The sequence below is a fragment of the Pantherophis guttatus genome, chromosome 15 (assembly GCF_059756535.1).
Source record: "Pantherophis guttatus breed Tessera chromosome 15, ASM5975653v1, whole genome shotgun sequence".
NCBI lineage: Eukaryota > Metazoa > Chordata > Lepidosauria > Squamata > Colubridae > Pantherophis > Pantherophis guttatus.
Genome location: NC_142077.1, coordinates 2,937,501 through 2,952,500, shown reverse-complemented (window position 1 = coordinate 2,952,500; position 15,000 = coordinate 2,937,501). Strand labels below are relative to the sequence as shown.

Here is a 15,000-nt window from a genome sequence, read left to right as displayed (position 1 = left end):
TGAGAAAACCGATGATCGAAAAAATGCGACGGGATCGGATGAGTAGCAGCATCGAGCAGCTCAAACAGCTGCTGGAGAAACAGCTGCAGCGCCAGCAAGCCGGCTCCAAGCTGGAGAAGGCCAACGTCCTTGAAATGGCGGTCAGCTACCTGAAGCATCAGAACCAGGACGCAGGTGAGTCAATCAATCAATCAATCAATCAATCAATCAATCAATCAGAATAGAGCTGGAAGGGACCTTGGAGGTCTTCTAGATAGAAGCAGGAGATCAGAGCTAGACCATCTCAGACCAGTAGCTGTCCAGTCTTTCCTTAAAAATCTCCAGTGATGGAGCAACCGCAACTTCTGGTGGCAAGCAGTTCCGCTGGTTAATTGTCCTCACCGTTAAGAAGTTTCTCCTTAATTCCAGGTTGTTTCTCTCCCGGATTAGTTTCCATCCGTTGCTTCTTGTCCTACCCTCAGGTGCTTTGGAGAATAATTTGACAACCCCCTCCCCTCTTCTTTGGGGGCAGCCCCCTCGAATACTGGAAGACTGCTATCACGTCAACCCTCTTAGTCCTTCTTTTCTCTAGACTGGCCATACCCCATTCCTGCAACCGTTCTTCATCAATTCTTCAGTTCTTCGTTCTTTAATCAAGCTGAGCTTTGGGAGAATTTTTTTTTGCCAGAACTGATTCTTGCCCGGTCTGTTTCAATGGGGAAGCTGGGCATAGATCCCATTTTCCAAAACTCACACCTTCTTCTTTCTGTCGGTTAGAAGAATGAATCAGTGTCACCGCTTAGCTTCCAGAAATGGTGGCTATTCCCACATTAGAGGTTTTTAAGAAGAGATTGGACAACCCTTTTGTCTGAAGTGGCAATAGAGGTTTCCTGCTTGAGTAATGAGGGTTGGACTAGAAGACCTCACAGGTCCCTTTTAACTCTGTTACTTTGTTTTGTTTTGTTTTCCATTTGGATCACGGCTCTGCTTGAACCCCCATTGGGATAATTGCCTGGGCAAAAAGACTGAGTGGCTTTATTTATTTATTTATTATTTATTTATTTATTTTATTTATTTATTTTTTATTTATTTATTTTATTTTACTTATCGGTTTATTGAATTTATATGCGCCCACCTCACTAGCAAGGGGGATGTAGGTGGCTTACAGTAGGCTACAAACAGCAGTATAAAATGTTTAAAGTTTTAAAATGAGAGATTTTAAAATATAAGAGAGAGAGAGAGAGAGGAGAAGAGAGAGAAATAACATAAAAAGGAGCAAAGGAAAGAAGCAAAACACGAATGGGATGGAGAGAGCATCTTATTTTAGCCCACTAACCACTAACTAATTTTGATGGGGGTTCAAAGCATCTTCTAACACAAGACTTCCCAAACCTTTTATTCCTCAAACTGCGTATCAGAAAGTCCCAATGTAGGTAAAATTAACTCCGTTTAAACATCCCTGTTTAAACAGAGTCTTCGGAGAGGGGCGGCATATAAATTGAATTAATTAAATAATTAAATTAAATATTTAACATTTAAACGTGGGTTTGTGCGGTTACCAAAAGAAGAAGACAAAAAAAAAAAAAAAATTTTGTCCAATTTGGGATCATTTACCCACTTTTGGGAAGTGGTTTTTTTTTTTAGCCGATGCCTGGAAAAATGGGGACACTTCCCCCCCCCTTTTTAAAAAAAATTTGATTTATATGCCGCTCTTCTCCAGAGACTCAGGGCGGCTTACAATGCATTAAGCAATAGCCTTCATTCTTTTTGTATATTTATACAAAGTCAGCTTATTGCCCCCACAAACCAGGTCCTCAATTTACCTACTTTAGAAAGGATGGAAGGCTGAGTCAACCTTGAGCCTTGGCGAGATTCGAACCTGCAGTAATTGCAGGCAGCTGGTCTTAATAACCAGCTTAATAACAGGGTGCCTTAGACCACTGTACTACCAAGTTTGATGCAATTCATCCCCCTTGAGATGAATTGCATCAAACTTTGCTCCCAAGGGGACTCAAAGGGACTAGAAGCTTGACTGCAGAAAAAGTAAAATCTCGATTTTTATTTTATTTTTTTTGGCTTTCCCAGCAGGACCTGCTCCCAAGGAGAGAGAAGTGGATTTCCAAGAAGGCTACGCCAGATGCCTTCAAGAGGTCTCCCAGTTCCTGCTCCTTCACCGAGTGCACCCCCAGACCCAAAAGAAGCTGATGTGCCACTTTCAACATGTCCCTCTGCCCGCTTTGGAGCCCACCTTCGTCTCGCCGGCTCGTTGCAAGCAACCCAGTCCCAAGAAGAACTTCTGTTCCCTTTGGCGACCATGGATGGAGTCAAGTAGATGATGAAGTTCGGAAGAGACTGGCCTCTCCTTTGACTTATTATCCTGCCTCCCCTGCTTCCCTTCCTTTTTGGGGGAAGGTTTCCCACTGGAGGGGGAATATATATATATATTATTTATTCTCAAGACGGGGAAGCAGAGAATGAGGTTGGGAAGTGGGACGGGTGGGGAAAAAAGGCCCGGGTGGAAATGCGCCACGTGGCTTGTGGACTCCGTTAACCGCGTGGTGCTATTAGGAGGAATGTCATAAACCTGGTTTCCTTACTGGCTTTGGCTAACCAGGTTTAAGCCTGGCTGGGAAAGGGTGAATGTTCACCCTTCATAAGGGAGACCCTTAATCTTGCTTTATATTAAAGAGACAGGGGGGTGGGTTCTTAATGGTTGGATGTCATACATTTTGGAAAGTAAGAACGGTCTGCTCTGCGTTTGTGGGTTGTGCGGGGTGCGGTGGGGAGGGGAGGGGGGGTTGGAGGTTTGAGACAAGCGTCGTTGTGTCTTGTTTGGGGGATGTGGTTGGCATACTGTGTATGCGATTGGTTTGAAAAAAAATAAATACAGGTGTGAAAAGGTAACCCCCGTGTCTCTGTTTCCTGGGTTTGGTTTTTTTGGGGTGCTGTGTATGGCAGGGGGGAAGGAGTTATAAATGAATATATCCTATCTATCTATCTATCTATCTATCTATCTATCTATCTATCTATCCACACTATATCTATGAATAGAGTAGAATAGATAGAGTAGAGTAGATAGAGTAGAGTAGAGTAGAGTGGAATGGAATGGAATAGAATAGAATATATATAATAGATTAGAGTAGAGTAGAGTAGAATAGAATAGAATAGAATAGAATAGAATAGAATAGAATAGAATGTAGAATAGAATAGAATAGAATAGAATAGAATAGAATAGAATAGAATAGAATAGAATAGAATAGAATAGAATAGAATAGAGTAGAGTCGCTAGAATGGAATGGAATGGAATAGATATAGTAGAGTAGAGTAGAGTAGAGTAGAGTAGAGTAGATTGCAATGGAATGGAATGGAATAGATATAGTAGATTAGATTAAAAGAGTAGAGTAGAGGTAGAGTAGAGTAGAGTAGAGTAGAGTAGAGTAGAGTAGAGTAGAATAGAATAGAATAGAATAGAATAGCAGAATAAAATACATAATAATAGGATAGGATAGGATAGAAAACATGGAATGGAATAGAATAGAATAGAATAGAATAGAATAGAATAGAATAGAATAGAATAGAATAGAATAGAATAGAATAACAGAGTTGGAAGGGACCTTGGAGGTCTTCTAGTCCAACCCGCTGCTCAAACAGGCGACCCTATGCCATTTCACTTCAATGGGGACGGGATGCAAATCTCTCCTGAGCCAGTCATTCATTGAATACCTGAACGCTTATATATTGAAATAAAAGTATATATTTTGGAAGTTTCTTTCTGGAGTTTTTGCAAAAGGCTGACATCGCAGTGTCTCACTCCTGCCCTCTAGCGACCGGAATGAAAGCCCTGCAAAAAGAAAAAAAACTTTTATTTCTCTTTTATTTCTTTAATTTCAACCCTCCTTCAAAAACCCAGGACAGTGTTTTCCTCCCTCTTTTTTACAAGAACCTTGCAAGGTAGGCCACGCTGGGAGAACGTACCCTGAATATTTTGAATGTTCAAACTTCCCCCAGCTGCCGGGAAGCTTTGAGGGTTTTAAAATACAACTTTCTTGCAAATACAAACTCCAAAAAAACAAAAAAAATATGACAAAGAAGGGGGAGAAAAACAGCTTTTCAAACATCAGAAAAAAAGCTCTATTGATTTTAATTTTTCCTCCTCGCAAACCCACAAATAAGAATCCGAAGCAAAGGTTTTAAAAAAACAATTGGAATTGAGAAATAGAAATGAATGGCTTTAATGTTATATACTTAAGTGAATCGTAGTAATATGTTTGATTGGATATATATTGATCGTAGTCATATATTTGGATAAGCTGATAAAGGAAAGAAATGGAAAAGAGGGAAGGAAATGGGTTATATATGTAAAATCGTATGAATACTAATACCTATAATTGGAATAATGGGATCTACACATAATCTACACATACACTACACATTATTACGGCGGCCAGACTGGCTGTAGCACAATTGTGGAAAACAGATCGTATGCCAACAGATCAGGAAGTAATACAAAAAATTTATACATGCGCAGAAACGGATAAATTAACTCTAGAATTAAAAGATAAGGAAGACTCAAGAGTATTTTATAGTATGGAATAGATGGTATAAGTGGATAAACCAAAGGAAAAAAAAGGTAAAGATAAGAATTAGAGGAAATGCAAAAAAAAAAAAAAAAGCATTTTTTTTCAAAACAAATAAAAATAAAAAAACTTTTCCAAAAAAAAAAAAAGAAGAAGAAGAAGCAAAGAGAAGGGAGCCCAACCCTCGATTTTAAGAGTTTAAAAACAGAAGTAACTGCAGGGGAAATCCAAAATTGCCTGTTTTCCATTTAAAGAAACTGAAATCTCCATTTTTTATTTTTTGCATTCAAAATACAAAAACATTCTCCCTGCTGAGTCAGCAATATATATATATATATATATATATATATATATATATATATATATATATATATATATATATATATTTCACCCGCCAATTTGAAGCGCTGGGAAAGGAAACTTTATCTTAGCCAGCCGTAGAAAAGTGGCAAGGTTTTGAGATGTAGGTAGAAAATGCAATTAAACCATCTCTGTTAAGCTAAAAGAGTTGCATCTTAATTTTAATTTTAAGCGAGGCACCGATACAATAAATTAATAAATTAATAAATATACAATACAATAAATTGGATTTTGTTTCTATCCTGGCCTTGGGAATGGCTCGGAGGGCAGATCTCCTTTGAAAACGCTACAAGTTTTTTTTCCTAACTTTTTGAATGATGATTGGGGGGGGGGGGGAATTGAGGATGGGGATAGGAAAAGGTGGAAGTTCCTGAATTTCTTTCCCTGTAGAGATTAATCTGGTGGAGACGTGGTTGAAAAGTACAATAGAAAAATCCAGAGGGGGTGCTAACGCGAGGCATTAAAATTAAAACAAGGATGCTAATTAAGAAATGGATGGGAAATTACCCCCCACCCAACATCCTTTTCCCAGAAGGAATGAATAATGCTAGGAAAAAATGCACAGTTTGACCACAGTAGATATAATTTCCTTCTGGCACATATTTCAGCGTTGAATGCGTGTCTGGGTTTGCTTCCGATGAAAAGCCAGAAAAAAATTGGGTTTTTTTTTTTCTTCTTTGCTTATTTGTTTCAGGGGTTGATTACCAGGTATCAATTGTCCCGCTTGTTCGAGTGGTCAGCCGGCGGAACAGCCCGCCACTTGAAGCCATCAATCTTGCCTTGGAAGCAGAGTAGGCTGTAGAGTTTCTTGACTGTGGCAACTTTCTAGATTCGACTCCCAGAATTCCCCAGCCAGCGTAAGTGGACTTCATCTCCCAGAATCCCCCAGCCAGCACGAATGGACTTCATCTCCCAGAATTCCCCAGCTAGCACGAGTGGACTTCAACTCCCAGAATTCCCCAGCTAGCACGAGTGGACTTCATCTCCCAGAATTCCCCAGGCCAGCACGAGTGGACTTCAACTTCCAACTCCTGTCTGCTCTATTTGGCAAAGATTTGAAGATGAGGAAGGTACAAGACCCCAAATTGGCTTTTTGCAGAATTGAGTTCGAAGGGAGCCCTAGAGGTCACTTAGCCCAACCCGCAGTTCAGCGCAATGTCTCCGAATACCAAAACAGGCCGTGTTCTCATCTCACGTTGCACCCTAACTAAGAAATCACCCCCCCTCCGGGGAAAAAAAAAAACAAACCCAATCCAGATAGTCCTTGACTTACAACAGTTCATTTAGTGACGCGATTTCCCCCCCCCGCTCCTTTTCTGACCACCGGATTCACGTCACCACCGGGCCACGGATTTAAAAATCGCAAACGAGTCCCTTCGCAAAGGGCGGCGAGAAAGAAAAACGGGGACGAAAAACAAATGACACTTCACCAACGTCTCGCTTAGCGGCGTCAATCCTGGGCTCCGTCGCGGGCCGTAGGTCGAGGACTAACTGTAACAGAACATAAGACTAACAGAAGATCAAAAGTTCTGAGCCGGTTGGAACTAGTTTCCAGGATGAAGCTTGCTGAATAAACAATAAAAAATCGCTTTATATACACAGAGGAAGCCAATCCACATCCAGGAAATCATTTGGGGTGTGTTAAGAGTTTGCACGGAGAATTATTTTCATTTTCACTTCAGCTTTCAGACCAAACTCTCGATCTTTCTGGCTGGGGAAATCTTTTTTTTAAAAAAAGAACTTTTTTTTCCAGGGGGACCAAACAATTGGTCTCCAATTCCAGAGGAATTTAAAAAAAAAAATTAACACAACATCACCGAACCGTCTCTGGACATTTGCGATGCCGTGCAGCGGGTTGGAAATCCACTTGATCCGGATCCAAAGCAACTTCAAAAACACTTGATCCTTTTATGGCTTGCTCTCTCTCTCTTGGGATCGCTGTCGTCGGGGGAAAAATGACCCTGGTAAGTCCCTGCTCTAAAACGGAAGGGGAATCTATTATATATATATATATATATATATATAAAAAAAAAAGCTTTTCAAGAGCTGGAATGGCACAGGGAGCCGGTGGAACAGCCTGCCACATGAAGCAGAAGTGGGGAGGGGGTGGGGTGGGGAGGAAAAGAAGGAGGACAGAAAGGTTTTTTTTAATTTTTCCAGAGGTTTGGGTGGTCTGACTGGGACGGAGTGATGCTGTGAATGACAGCTGTCACCAAGGACTAGTAACTTGGGCCTTTGCTGTTAAGGGCGGGGGCCGGCCATGCGTGGAAGATTTGAGTTTCCATTGCAGCTGAAAGAAGGGGCCAGTTCCTCTTTGTCCGGCACGGAGACAGTGTGCAACTTTTTGGGGTGTCTCTGTATTCCTTCTTCCAGGAACTGGGGGAGCAAAAGTGAAAGTGCCAAATTTTGCACATCTGGTGGATTTAGAAAATAAAAATAAGAAGCATTAAGTGGCTTCCCGGACAGGAGGGTCTGGTGTCCATCCATCCCCTACAGGCTGGCAAGCAAAACATTGGGGGGCCCCAATGAGAAAAATGCCCCCCCCAAATCCTCAACCCGTTCTTAAAGGGAGGGGTTCCAGCGAGCAGCCCCCAAATGCAGCCAGGGAGAAAATGAATTATATCTATCTTTTAAATGTGCTTTAAAAAAATAATAATGAAGAGTCAGAGTCTCAGAGTCTCAGATATTGGGGGTATGCCCACCAGGTTTTTTGGGGGGGGGATTTAAAGTTAGGGGTGGGTGGGGCCAAACAAGATGGGGAGGGGCTACATGTCATCCCTTCGTTCTGTTTTTTTAAAAATCCCTTTTTCAGACGCTTTTCAAAAGATGTTTCTGTTGTTGGGAAGGAATAATTACCGGTAATCCTCCGGTAATTATATTATAATAATTACCGGTTTATAATGAGAATCCTTTTCACAACAACCCTGCCGAGCAGGCCCAAGCTGAGATTTCTACATCTCCAGGAAAACTATTCAGTTCCATTCAAGCCACCAAGCTCCAGGCCTGATTTTTTAATTTTTTTTTTTCACGAATGGCCCTGTTATAATATCTCCCCTCTTCGCTACTTCCCTTTTTAGTTTAAGGGGAAGAGAAAGCAGAAATTAAAATTGGGATTTAAAAAAAAAACAAACAAAAGCAAAACCTTCCTCGCCGAACTAAAAGAAAAAGGAAGAGAATGATAATAACCCAAAAAAAAAAAAATCTTCCTCTTTGGTGAAATTGGGATTTTTCTTGTTTGGGAAACGCCGGTGGCCTTCACCGAAAAAAAAATAGAAGTTATTTTTTTTTCCCCCCCACAAGTGCTGAGTAAAAGCAGAGCGTGTGGGAACTGGAAACCCCAAATAATTGCTTATTTTTATTTTTGCACGTCTCACTTCTCCTTCTATGGGCGTGTGTACCTGGGCGTGCAAAAATCAGCAGGAAAAAACGAGGAACAAATAAAAATCCCGTCAAGTTTTCACAACCACAAATTTGTAAGCCGGGAAAAAAACAAACAAACCACGAACAATTTTCCCACCGGAGGGAAAATTGGACTTTTATTCTCTTTCCCACCTGTTGCCATCTTACGACGGGACGTATTTTGGTGGGTTGAGCCGTGGCAGGATTCGGCCTCCCTCTCAGCTTTCCCTTTGGGGATGATGGGACTTGTAATCCACAGCCTTATCCGGAGCTGCAGCATCCTTGCCGGCTCTGAAATTCTCTCTTTTTTTTCCCCATCGGGGAAAAAAATTGCATTTTAAAAAGTGGGAAAAGTTGAAGGGTTTTTTTTTTTCCTCTTTTCATCAGGCTGGAGGCCCTCCTGGTTGTGTTGTGTTGAGATTTCCATGTTGTTGTTGTTTTTTTCAGGCTGCTTCCCTTTACAATGTTTTGTTTCTGGCATTAAAATAAAATAATAATAATAAAAAAACAGCAATAAAGATGCCAACGAAATGGCAGAATTAAACTCTGGCTCGAAAAACCAGAGTTGCATTGACCTTCGTTTTTCTAGCTTGAATATTCATTCCGGTTTTCCTTGAAAGGAGATTTGAGTCAGCAAAAAACCGCTTTTTGAAAACGCGCAAACACATTTTTGCTACCGAAGTGTGTTGTGTGTGTGTTTTTTTTTTCTTCTTCTTCTTCCTTTCTTTCTGGCGATTTCAATCTGACTCAAGATAGATCTCGCCTGAAAAAAACGCATCGCGAAGCCGCTTAAGGTCTAACCTACTGAATTGCGATTTTTTTTTTAAAAAAATAATAATTTGCAACCAAATTGCAAAAATGCAACCAAATGCAGCAAAAATGAAAAAACAATAACAACAATAACAACAACAACAGAAAAACCAAAATCTGGACCAACATTTTTGTCAGAATAAATCGGTTGCCTTTTAAGTGACTCGCTATGTTCCTTTAAGGAGAGTTCTCCTCTTATGAGCCCAAAATTTCTGTGTTTCCCCGAAAATAAGACCCTGTCTTATATTTTTTTGAACCCTGAAATAAGCGCTTGGTCTTAATGCCATGCGCGCAAAAGCCCGATTGGGCTTATTATTGGGCTGGCTTGATCCCGCTGTTTTTGGTTAAATTTAATTGATTTTAATTGGGTTGTTTTAAATTGCAGCCAAAAATATTTAATTATTTTTAAACTATTTTTAAATTTTGTATGTTCTGTTTTATTCTGGCTGTTTACCGCCCTGAGTCCTACTGGAGAAGGGCGGTATACAAATTAAAACATAAATAAATAAAATAAATAAAATTATCAGGAGATGTCTTATTTTGGGGGAAACAGGGTAGTTGTAAGTCCCTTTTTTCAGCCCTGTTGTAACTTTGAACCGTCACTAAATGAACCGTGGTAAGTCCACTTTTCTTCTTCTCCTTTCTCTGGCAGTCCCTTGATTTCTGCTTTCGTCTCCTTTTGCTTCCCACGTTTAAAGCTGATTATTTATATATTTTTTTTCCTGGCTCTTTTTAAAACCTACGTGTTCCTGGTTGATTGTTAGTTTTAAGTAATCATGCTTGCTGTACTTGAAAAAAAAAAAAAAGGAGAATTTGAGGCCGTCCCTCGATTATGTAAACCTGTTTTTATGCAATGATCACAAGACGGAGATTGTATAAGAGCTGGTTGCACAGAGCAGGAACCTCCCAGAGAAAAACACAGATCTTCTTCTTATGGAAACATGGAAAATTAAGATTCTTGCCAACTGTCATGTCCAAATCCTCTTGTAAATTTTGAAAGCCTCTTCCAGCAAGTTAGTTTGGTGCAAGATCCCTTAGAAACGAAGGGAAGGGAAGGGAAGGGAGGAAAGGAAGATAGAGGGAAGGGAAGGGAAGGAAAGGAAAGGAAAGAAGGAAAGGAAAGGAAAGGAAAGGAAAGGAAAGGAAAGGAAAGGAAAGGAAAGGAAAGGAAAGGAAGATAGAGGGAAGGGAAGGGAAGGGAAGGAAAGGAAAGGAAAGGAAAGGAAAGAAGGAAAGGAAAGGAAAGGAAAGGAAAGGAAAGGAAAGGAAAGGAAGATAGAGGGAAGGAAAGGGAAGGAGGAAGAAGGAAGGGAAGGAAAGGTAAGAAAAGAAAAGGAGGAAGAGGAAAGGAAAGAGTGAGGAAGGAAGGAAGGAAGGAAATACAGAATAAAAAATCTGGAAGGGACCTCAGAGGTCTTCTAGTCTAACCCCCAGCCGAAAAGCAGGAGACCCTGAACCATTCCAGACAAATGGCTGTCCAATCTCTTCTCAAAAACCTCCAGCAATGGAGCATCCCCCCAACTTCTGGTGGCAAGCTGTTCCACCGGCTGGTTAATCACTAACCCTGTCATTGTTACAGTTGATTGCACTTCATTTATCATTTTAACCGTTTCCCGGTTACGATCAAAACTTGCAGCGTGGAAAAGCAAAAAAGTTCTTTGGACTTTTTGGGATGGGCGGATTGCAAATATTATTTATGCAAGTTTCCAGTACTTTGACCTCCTTCTGAACTCTCTCTCTCTCTCTCTCCCTCCGTCCCTCCCTCTCTCTATATATCCCTCCTTCCCTCCCTCTCTCTCCTTTCCTCCGTCTCTCCCTCCCTCCTTCTCTCCCTCCCTCTCTCTCTCTCCCTCCGTCCCTCCCCCCTCTCTCTCTCCTTTCCTCCGTCTCTCCTTCCCTCCCTCTCTCCCTCCCTCTCTCTCTCTCCCTCCATCCCTCCCTCCGTCTCTCTCCCTCCCTCCCTCCGTCCCTCCCTCTCTCTCTCTCTCTATCCCTCCTTCCCTCCCTCTCTCTCCTTTCCTCCGTCTCTCCCTCCCTCCTTCTCTCCCTCCCTCTCTCTCCCTCCGTCCCTCCCCTCTCTCTCCTTTCCTCCGTCTCTCCTTCCCTCCCTCTCCCTCCCTCTCTCTCTCTCCCTCCGTCCCTCCCCCCCCTCTCTCTCCTTTCCTCCGTCTCTCCTTCCCTCCCTCTCTCCCTCCCTCTCTCTCTCTCCCTCCATCCCTCCCTCCGTCTCTCTCCCTCCCTCCCTCCGTCCCTCCCTCTCTCTCTCTCTCTATCCCTCCTTCCCTCCCTCTCTCTCCTTTCCTCCGTCTCTCCCTCCCTCCTTCTCTCCCTCCCTCTCTCTCCCTCCGTCCCTCCCCTCTCTCTCCTTTCCTCCGTCTCTCCTTCCCTCCCTCTCCCTCCCTCTCTCTCTCCCTCCGTCCCTCCCCCCTCTCTCTCTCCTTTCCTTCGTCTCTCCTTCCCTCCCTCTCTCCCTCCCTCTCTCTCTCTCCCTCCATCCCTCCGTCCGTCTCTCTCCCTCCCTCCCTCCGTCCCTCCCTCTCTCTCTCTCTCTCTATCCCTCCTTCCCTCCCTCTCTCTCCTTTCCTCCATCTCTCCATCTCTCCCTCCGTCTCTCCCTCCCTCTCTCTCTCTCCCTCCGTCCCTCCCTTCATCTCCCTCCCTCCCTCCCTCTCTCTCCCTCCCTCCGTCCCTCTCTCTCTTTCTCTCCCTCCCTCCCTCCCTCCCTCTCCCTCTCTCTTTCTCCCTCCCTCCCTCTCTCTCTCTCTCTCTGTGTTGAGCTGGCCTCCATCAGTTCAGGGCGACGTGAAAAAAAAAAAAAAGATCTTTTGAATCATTTCCAAGATCAGAAAACCCAGCTTTGCAAATCATCTACAAGCTGGAGCGAAAGGTTAAATAAATGTAAATAAAAGTTTCTATGGCTGGGAAGCCAGGTTAGCCCAGCCTCCTCCGTCATATCCAGGAAGATGGTTGCCCCGTTGCCAAACCAAACAGAGAGATGTCATCTGCTGTGGTTAATAGCCGTTTCCTTGAACTTTAGCTCTGAAAAGAAATAACTCATATATTTTTTTTTTCTTGGGCTCTCTGCAGCCTGCGCAGCAGAGAAAGTGCTGTGTGCTATAGGATTTCTCGGAATGACAGGTACTTCCCGTTCATTGGGGGAGCGTTCGAAGTTACAACGGGCCCTGATCACGCTCAGATCCCCGTCTTCGCCCCATCAAAATTCAGAACCTTGGCCCCTGATTCATATTTATGACCATTGCTGTGTGCCAGGGCACAGGTGATCTCCCTTTGCGACCTTCTAGAAAAGGAAAGGAGAGGAGAGGAGAGGAGAGGAGAGGAGAGGAAGGAAGGAAGGAAGGAAGGAAGGAAGGAAGGAAGGAAGGAAGGAAGGAAGGAGAGGGACAGAGGCGAAAGGAAAGGAAGGGAGGGGAAGGGAAAGGAAAGGAAAGGAAAGGAGAGGAGAGGAGAGGAGAGGAAGGAAGGAAGGAAGGAAGGAAGGAAGGAGAGGGACAGATGTTAAAGGAAAGGAAAGGAAAGGATGAAGGAAGGAAGGAAGGAAAGAAGGAGAGGGAGAGAGGTGAAAGGAAAGGAAAGGAAAGGAAGAAGGAATGGAAAGGAAAGGAGGAAGGAAGGAAGGAGAGGGACAGAGGTGAAAGGAAAGGAAGGGAGGGGAAGGGAAAGGAAAGGATGAAGGAAGGAAGGAGAGGGACAGAGGCGAAAGGAAAGGAAAGAAGGATGGAAGGAAAACTGAATGAGAAGGAAAAGAAAAAAGAAAGAAAAAGGAAGGAGAGAAAGGAAGGAAGGTAGGAAGGAAGGAAAAAAGGAAGGAAGGAAGGAAGGAAGGAAGGAAGGAAGGAAAGAAAGAAAGAAAGAAAGAAAGAAAGAAAGAAAGAAAGAAAGAAAGTATAAAAGAACAGGAAGGGACCTTGGAGTTCTTCTAGCCCAAGCCAAGTCATCGGGGAAGCCAGATTCCCTTAACAACGGTGTGACCCACTTAACAACTGCCTTAACTCCCTTAACGAACGCGGCAAGAAAAGTCATCGAATGGGGCCCTTCACGCCTGTCTCGCTTAGCAACAAGAATGCCAGGCTGACTTGTAGGCCGTAAGCCGAGGACTAACTGTCCAGACCCAAGAAGGATCTCAGGCTGTTAAACAATACTACGAAGGGCTAAAAAAGACATTATTAGGGCCTCAAACGGTTGTTTCCTGTCGGCGTCCTAAATATAAGCTGGCTTGGGAACGGCAGATGGGAATTTTGAATGGGAAAACAGCTGTCTTGCTTGCTTAATCTCAGTAAACATTCGGGGGGGGGAGAGGAGGAAACATCTGGGAAGCCGAGACGGAGAGCCAAGAATTAAGCATTAAAAAAAGGAATCTCAAGGAAATGAAGACTGGATTCGAAGGAACTGTAGAATTCTTAAAATTGAAGGATGAAAAAGAAGGTAACGCCCGATACTTTTCCTTCTGCTGTATTTATCTTCGCGCCATCCGCTCAGGTCGAAAATAAAGGGATGAATTGGCGATTCGAAGGGGGGGGTTTCATTTGAAGGCAAGGCAGGTCGGACGGAAAGGTGTGCGTTACCTGTGAATTCGGCTGGATTGAGCGAAATGGCGGGTCCAGCAGTGATGAGCTATAAGCAAAGGACTTATTTTGTTCTTTCTTCTCCTTCTCCTCCTTTCTTATTTTCCCCTTTCTTCTTCCCTTTCTCCTCCTCCTCCTCCCCCCTCTTCTTATTTTTCTGTTTCTTCTACTACTTCTTCCACCTCCTCCTCTTCTTCTTCTTCTTCCTCTTCTGCTACTTCCTCCTCCTCCTCCTCTACCACCTCCTCCTCCTCTTCCTCTTCTACTACTTCTTTTTCCTCCTCCTCTTCTTTTCTTCTCTTCTTCCTCTTCCTCTTCCTCCCCTTCTTTTTCCTCTTCTACTACTTCTTCCTTCTCCTCCTCTACCTCCTCCTCCTCTTCCTCTTCCTCCTCCTCTTCCTCCTCCTCCTCCTCTTCTTCCTCTTCTACTACTTCTTCCTCCTCCTCCTCTACCTCCTCCTCCTCTTCCTCTTCCTCCTCTTCTTCCTCCTCCTCCTCCTCTTCTTCCTCTTCTACTACTTCTTCCTCCTCCTCCTCTACCTCCTCCTCCTCCTCTTCCTCTTCCTCCTCCTCTTCCTCTTCTACTACTTCTTCTTCCTCCTCCTCCTCTTCTTCTTTTCTTCTCTTCCTTCTCTTCCTCCTCCTCCTCCTCTTCTTCTTTCTCTTCTTCTTCCTCTCTTCCTCCTCCTCTTCTTCTTCCTCCTCCTCCTCCTCCACCCCCTCTTCTCCTTCTCCTTCTCCTCCTTTCTCCTCCTCCTCCTCCTCTTCTTCTTTCTCTTCTTCTTCCTCTCTTCCTCCTCCTCTTCTTCTTCTTCCTCCTCCTCCTCCTCCCCCTCTTCTCCTTCTCCTTCTCCTCCTCTTTCTCCTCCTCCTCCTCTTCTTCTTCTTCCTCTCCTCCTCCTCCTCCTCCCCCTCTTCTCCTTCTCCTCCTCCTCCTCTTTCTCCTCCTCCTCCTCCTTCTTTTTATGAAAGATTCTTCACGTCGCCTTGGTGATCCACTTGCTGCTCCTTCGGAATGCCTTTTCCTGTGAATCGTGGGAATACTCAGTTGGAGGGGAGTGCTGTCCCAAGTGTGGCGCAGGTAGGTTCAAGGGTCTCTATTCTGCATGGAATAGAAAGAGGGCCGAAGGGCCGAAGAATGAAAGAAACGGGTGATCGTAGCAGGTTGAGCTGAGACTGAACGTAAAATAACCGAGTTGTAAGGGACCTTGAAGGTCTGACTGCCTGCTCAAGCAGGAAACCCAAGACCATTTCACATAAATGGTTAGAATAGGATAGAATAGAAGAGAAGA

The 15,000-nt window shown here is 43.6% G+C and overlaps 2 protein-coding genes across 5 annotated transcripts in view; both read left to right on the top strand.

Moving 5' to 3' along the window:
- LOC148111848 (transcription factor HES-5-like) overlaps nt 1–2,411 on the top strand; it is a 2,712-nt gene extending 301 nt beyond the window's left edge. Inside the window, exons 2-3 of one of the 2 annotated variants that reach the window (XM_087878820.1) lie at nt 1–174; nt 2,068–2,411. The exon at nt 1–174 is cut by the window's left edge and continues 1 nt beyond it. In XM_087878820.1, the coding sequence (XP_087734946.1) occupies nt 1–174; nt 2,068–2,315 (422 nt within the window). In that variant the 3' untranslated portion in view covers nt 2,316–2,411. Of the gene's footprint in view, nt 175–2,064 lie in introns of both variants that reach the window. The other variant, XM_087878819.1, reaches the window with a different exon arrangement.
- A 4,171-nt stretch (nt 2,412–6,582) lies between these two features.
- Nucleotides 6,583–15,000, top strand: part of TNFRSF14 (TNF receptor superfamily member 14) — an 18,559-nt gene continuing 10,141 nt past the window's right edge. Inside the window, exons 1-2 of one of the 3 annotated variants that reach the window (XM_087879360.1) lie at nt 6,583–6,880; nt 14,681–14,789. In XM_087879360.1, coding sequence (XP_087735486.1) covers nt 6,827–6,880; nt 14,681–14,789 — 163 coding nt within the window. In that variant the 5' untranslated portion in view covers nt 6,583–6,826. Of the gene's footprint in view, nt 6,881–13,454; nt 13,569–14,680; nt 14,790–15,000 lie in introns of those variants that run through there. The other 2 variants (XM_087879362.1, XM_087879361.1) reach the window with 2 other exon arrangements.